Here is a 5877-nt window from a genome sequence, read left to right as displayed (position 1 = left end):
ATCGTTCAAATAATCTCCATCCCCTTTGTTTTGTGTAGTCTTATCAGCAGTTTTGAGGTGCAAGCTGTAGTCCACATGGCAGTCCAATTGAGATGACACCCTCTTCCCAATCATCAATCAACTTGCATTAATAATTCCACAGAGCCAAAATCATGATTGGATAAATAATATGGAATGATTTTATATCAATGGATTAGAATCAACTAGACCAGAATGATCTCTTGGTTGTTGGTTTGCAGAAGAAAGAAACATGTTACTGAAGCTACACTTCAAATTTTTTATTTAACATTGTTTAACTGTCCCAACCCCAATGAGAAAATTAAAGGTTGGATTGAAAAAGAAAATGGAGGCATACAAATCCACTAACTTTAATGGAAACTAATAAGCAATTAAACTGTACATCCACAAGAGTTTTCTAATGAAAAAGACAGAGAAAACCATAAATGAAGAAGAGTTGATCTAACAATTCTATCTTCTTAATCCTTGTATATACACCTATATATGGAACGTGTAGCTCTAGATGTTGAGGAAGGTAGGTTTAGGTTCCAATGTTAATTAGCTTAACTATCCAGCTCTGTGAGCTTCAGATAGACATTGAGTCCAAAGGAGAGGTTGAGAAGGAACTGTCACATTCACATTCACATTCTAGCTCTTCAAAACCCCAGAACCCTTCCTCCTCTTCCTCTGGCATTTTCCATCTCTCTTTGTCCATCTCTCCATTCACCATTTCCTCCAATACCTGTCAATTTCAAGCAAAATTATATCAACCAGTGTTGAGAAAGAGAAGATTGAATTTTTTTTTTTTTAAACTTGAAGTCATTACCAATTTACCATCTTCTTATAGCATTTTTAACCTCATTAGCCACCTAGATTGGGTTTAACCAGGAGCAAATGTCTTAAAGACAGTTGATGCTCTTGGTTTGTAATTAAAAATCTTAAATTATTTTAGTTGGCATGGAATGATTGAGGTCATTTTAGTGGTTATCTTAAGAATAATAGCTGTTTTGTTTGATTCAAAAGAAAAGTCCACATCCCTATCAAATTTAGATGCTGGGATCATTCTTTTGATCCTGTGATACCCATGAAAGGGTCTTCTAGTTTTTCTCAATCAATATTTTGCTTAGTTAAGCACACTGAGAGGTAGGTTAGGTAGGAAGGAACATCAGTGATTATTCAAAGTTTGTGGGAAATCTCAAAGACCCCCCACCAACAACACAAGACAACAAAATGAAGTTTCAAATCTCAACTGATGAAAATTATATAATGAGGTCTCAACAGTAAACCAATACGTTTCATGGATGATTACACAGTAATTTATTGTTCGATTTCGATTCATATACGCCACAGAAAAATATGATTTTGTGGTCCTTTTCCAAGGTGATTTAGCAAAACTGAAAAAAGGTTTAGGTTTGGTTATATGATTTCCTGAGAAAGGAGAAAAGGTGCCACAACAATTGACTTACATAAGAAGAAACTATATGTTCTGAACAGTAACATCTCTTTCAAAAAAGCAGAATTAGATAAGTGTATGAGGACAAAAATGAGAAACAAACAACAAAGATAAGTTGGGTATGGTAGGGAAGCACCTCACTCATTATTGGCCGCCATGAAGCTGATGTTCGAATACAGAGGGAAGCTGCAAAAACCAGCCTCTTAAGCTGTGTGACATCATAATCCCCTCCAAGCCTTGGATCTACCAACTCTTCTATCATCCCATCATTTAAGAGAGGCTTTACCTGTTGAAATTGGATTTATGTATAATTATAACAAAGTAAACAAAAGTTTTTAAAAAAAATATTAATGCTAATCTATGAAGAAAAGTTGTTATGTTGGTTTTGCTTCTTATGCAATATAGAACTGTCGTTTACTGAGAAACCAATGTGAAGAACACTAACTTTCATTCATTGAAAGAAAAAGGTAAGAACAAGAATTACCCAGTTAAGTAAGCTCTGATGTGATCCATCAACTGGTTTCCGGCCACAGATGATTTCCAGTAGAAAGACTCCAAAGGCAAACACATCTGTCTTCTCATCAACAATTCCATGCATAAAGTATTCAGGTGCCAAGTACCTAATAAAATAGTAAGATTGATAAATGTAAAGCCCCAACAGAGATTGTTAAACTTGGATAAGAAAGAGGATTGGAAATTTGAAATTACATACCCAAATGTCCCTTCAATAGGGACGACTGAGTGATGAGACCATTGAGATGGGAGCCATTTTGCCAATCCAAAATCAGATATCTGATATATTCAAGCAAGCAAATTAATCAGAATCAATAAAAGTGAAACTTCTATAGAAATTTGATAAAACAGGACTAATTAAGTTGTTTCAAAGAGTCACCTGTGGTTCAAAATCTGTAGTCAGTAGAATGTTAGAAGCTTTAATGTCCCGGTGAATTATCCTTCTCTGGCACCCTTTGTGCAAGTAATGGAGGCCACGGGCTGTTCCAATAGCAATCTTGTACCTTATTTTCCAAGCCATTAGTGGCGATTTCTCATCTGGAAAAACACCATTAAAACTGTCAAAATCAAAACCATTTTTAGTGAACTAGTTCTAATTACGATCTGGAAGTTACAGGCTTGAAATCCGTTTTCTTCAATTACCGTGAAGAAGAGAAGCAACAGAGCCTTGTGAAGAGAACTCAAAGATGAGATGAAGGTCATTGTCGATACAACAACCTAACAAGGATGTCACGTTTGGATGGTGAACATGTCCGATTGTTCCAAGCTCTGTTAAGAACTCCTTCTCTTTCTGTTCTTCTGAACAAGCTCTGGTTAGCCTTTTTACAGCGATTTCTTGTCCACCTTCTAGTACTCCCTTGAAAACCTCTCCATACCCACCTTTCCCAACCAGATTTTCTGATACCCATCAAAGCAAAACGACCAAAAACTGTAAAAACTAGACAAAAACAGATGAAATGACATAAACAAAAATGGGCTTTTCCGTTTGAGAAACAAACCTGCTTTAAACCCATTGGTTGCTTCAAAAATCTCTTCATAAGAGAAGCATTTCCAAGTGGGTCTCGGAGATGGCTCTGCTACTGGAGAAATGGAGGTGGTTTCTTTGGTTTGTTTGCTATCATGCTCAGTTGTGCCAGTTTCCTTCAAAACCTCTACCTCTTCAAAGCTACTGCGACGGCCAATCGAGAACAGCCTTTTTAAGCTGCTACTTCGAAGGTACAAGTTGGGCATTTTATCTGGCTCTGCTCCTCAAAGTTTGCTCTGTTTCCCAGTCTCCAAACCAAGTAGGAGAAGAAGATAAATACCCAGTGAAGAAAATAATATCAGAAGTAAAGAAGATGAAGAAAAGGTGGAGAGAGAGAGAGAGAGGGACACAGTTTAGGAGGACAGGTGTGAGGGGATTTGGTCCAATGCAGGACAACCGCTTCTCTCCTGTAAAAACAAGGGAAACATTTATTCAAAAAGAGTCCAAAGGCCCCCCCTTCTGCAACTGCTCTGAAATCTCTGATACTTCCCCAATCATCCTTATTGGGTAGTTATTATTAATTCTCTGTGTATGTTACCAGAGACCATGAAGCCACCCTTTAATTCTCCCTCTCTCCCTCTTTATATTGTCATCTATTTCATCACTAAAAAAATCAAAAAGGGTTAAAAAGGGATTTTATTATCCTTATTCTCATTCATATTTTTCTAATATATGTGAAATAATATTTTACTTTGATTTGAAAATTTTTATGCCATATTAAAACGATAAAAAAAAATATAAAGTTATAAGTTATTTGAAACTTGAAGGGTGTCAATAAGAAGATCTCTTTATTTAAGGTAACTTATTTAAATGACACCTCTAAGGGTGTGTATTTAGAAGTTAGACCTTGAGACATCCTTTTAATTGCCTTTTTATTTTATTCTTAAAAGTTATTTGATATAATATATATTGCAGGGTCAAAAAGGGTTTTCAAAAATTGAAAAAAAATTTAATGCATCATTTAATGCATTTTTTATATGATATGGCAGAATTTAGCTTCTTTGAGGGAAAAAAATGTGTTATACTAATAAAGCAAAAAATGTAAGGGACATATTATAAAAAAATCCCTTACTTAGAGACTTAAGCAGGAAAATCAAATTTTTATTTTTTATAGTAGGCGTTTCTTGTTACCAAAATGATGAATTAAGAAAGGGAAAATGGTGGATATGTCATCCGGGTGCCACATGTGTTTATCTCTTTCTCTCTCTCCTTCTCATGGGAAAGGACCACCTTATCCATCTCATCCCACCTGTGACAAGCCCCTTCGATTAAGAAATTATAACTTGCTTTTCATTATTCTTCGTCTTATTCTTACAACTTTTTAAGAGATAAAAGAGAATTTTAAAATAAAGAACATGCCATTGTCTTATACGACTTCCGAATACACATGTGAAATGATAGATATTACCCTCACTAAAAACGTTACAATAGACTAACAATAAAATAAAATAAAATGGGGAAGTGTTTCCTGTTTGGGAACGTGGCTTGCGAGACCCAATCACTACCCCCCCCCCCCCCAATTCAATCCATGGGAGGCATGGAGATCATTTTATAGAGAACAGTAAGAGAATACACAACGGTGCAAGCGCATGAGCCACCCTCCTAGACAAGAAACTATTATCCAAAATAATAGTAGTACACATAAGTCATAGGGATATCAACATGGATGAAATTTTTTTATTTTTCAAAAGTAGGAAGCAACTAGATAGCTTTTTTTCTCTTAAAATAATATTATTTAATTTTTTTTCTTTTTATTTTTTATTTATTTTAATCTTGGGAAAATATTTTCTATCCGAAAATATGGCCTATGGTTCTCTTCTCCTCTTGTGAAAAGACATATTTGTCCCCTTATTTTAAAGAGGAGAGATAGACACTACGCCAGCACTCCTGTACAAAAAACTGCTTTCCTTTAATATTTTACAGTTTTACTGGTATACGCAAAAATATGCTAATGTGCGCTTCAAGAAGCTGTGGCGTGTCTGCTTAGCACGCGCATTTTAGCAAGATCAGAAGGATATGAGAGAGACAGAGATAGGTAGTTGAGTTCTTCCCGTGATATTTACACCCTTGTTCACGCTTTTGTCCTTTACCTTTTAATTATTATTTTAAAGTTAAAATCTTGCCACCTATGGCTTCCAGTTTCCACCGTCAAGGGACGACCGGACGGGTTGGAAACGGGGCAGCAGATTAACGTTCGCACGTTGCGTAATGCGCACTCACTTCTTTTCAGAACTGTTCATCTGAGGAAGGTTCTGCTTCTGCACTCTTCTGTATGCGTAATACACACACCGGCGTATCAAAGGTCGATTCCTTTAAAAGCAGATGTAGATCGGTCACAGTTCTAACACCTTTTAATGAAACTGCTTCAGAGAGGGACGTTTTCCCGCCAACTGCAACGAAAGGAAACTGAAACAGGAAAATTTTTAGAGTGAATAGAGAAAGGGATAAAGAAATATCTTTTAAGACTTTAACCGAATCGAAAAGGACGATAAAGGAGGAAGGGAAAAAAAATCTCACCTTTAGATGCTAAAATCTGAGAGAAAACAAGCTGTGAAACCCTAGAAATGCTTGTCTTCTTCTTCTTCGATTGTTGTGACAGGTAATGCTAGTTTTCGATTGGATCTCTGAAGTCTTTAAAAAGGCCAAAAAAACGAAGTGCTTTGAAACCCACTCCTCTACTCCGTTTTCATTTTCTCTCTCCCTCTCTAATCCATTTACCGAACAGGAAACTTTCCCTGCTTCTATATAAAATGTGGGTCGATAAGGGAGTGAGAGAGAAGAAAGCTTAGCAAATGACGGTTGTCGAAAGTTGAAAAAGAGTTCTGGTTTACCGAATTCTCCATTAAACTACTCCTCCGATCCATCAAGTTTTAAGATCCTTCGCTTCGTG

General features: G+C 36.2%; 1 protein-coding gene across 1 annotated transcript; it reads right to left on the bottom strand.

Annotated features, from left to right (window-relative positions):
• Positions 1–344: 344 nt before the first annotated feature.
• On the bottom strand, positions 345–3508 carry LOC122666667 (probable receptor-like serine/threonine-protein kinase At5g57670). Its single transcript, XM_043862708.1, has 7 exons — positions 2962–3508; positions 2606–2860; positions 2343–2500; positions 2163–2242; positions 1935–2070; positions 1587–1736; positions 345–739 (listed from the first exon to the last, which is right to left on the bottom strand). The coding sequence occupies exons 1-7, from the start codon at positions 3191–3193 to the stop codon at positions 584–586; spliced, it is 1167 nt and encodes a 388-aa protein (XP_043718643.1). The 5' UTR covers positions 3194–3508; the 3' UTR covers positions 345–583.
• Between the last annotated feature and the right edge of the window lie 2369 nt (positions 3509–5877).

The sequence above is a fragment of the Telopea speciosissima genome, chromosome 7 (assembly GCF_018873765.1).
Source record: "Telopea speciosissima isolate NSW1024214 ecotype Mountain lineage chromosome 7, Tspe_v1, whole genome shotgun sequence".
Classification (NCBI taxonomy): domain Eukaryota; kingdom Viridiplantae; phylum Streptophyta; class Magnoliopsida; order Proteales; family Proteaceae; genus Telopea; species Telopea speciosissima.
Note: the sequence above shows the minus strand (reverse complement) of the source record. Positions and strands in the feature narration are given on the sequence as shown.

Coding starts and splice junctions, on each gene's coding strand:
- LOC122666667 (XM_043862708.1), bottom strand. CDS start 3,193: ATGCCCAACTTGTACCTTCGAAGTAGCAGCTTAAAAAGGCTGTTCTCG. Junction 2,501..2,605: donor TGTTGCTTCTCTTCTTCACG/GTAATTGAAGAA, acceptor GTGTTTTTCCAG/ATGAGAAATCGCCACTAATG. Junction 2,243..2,342: donor CTACAGATTTTGAACCACAG/GTGACTCTTTGA, acceptor TGAATATATCAG/ATATCTGATTTTGGATTGGC.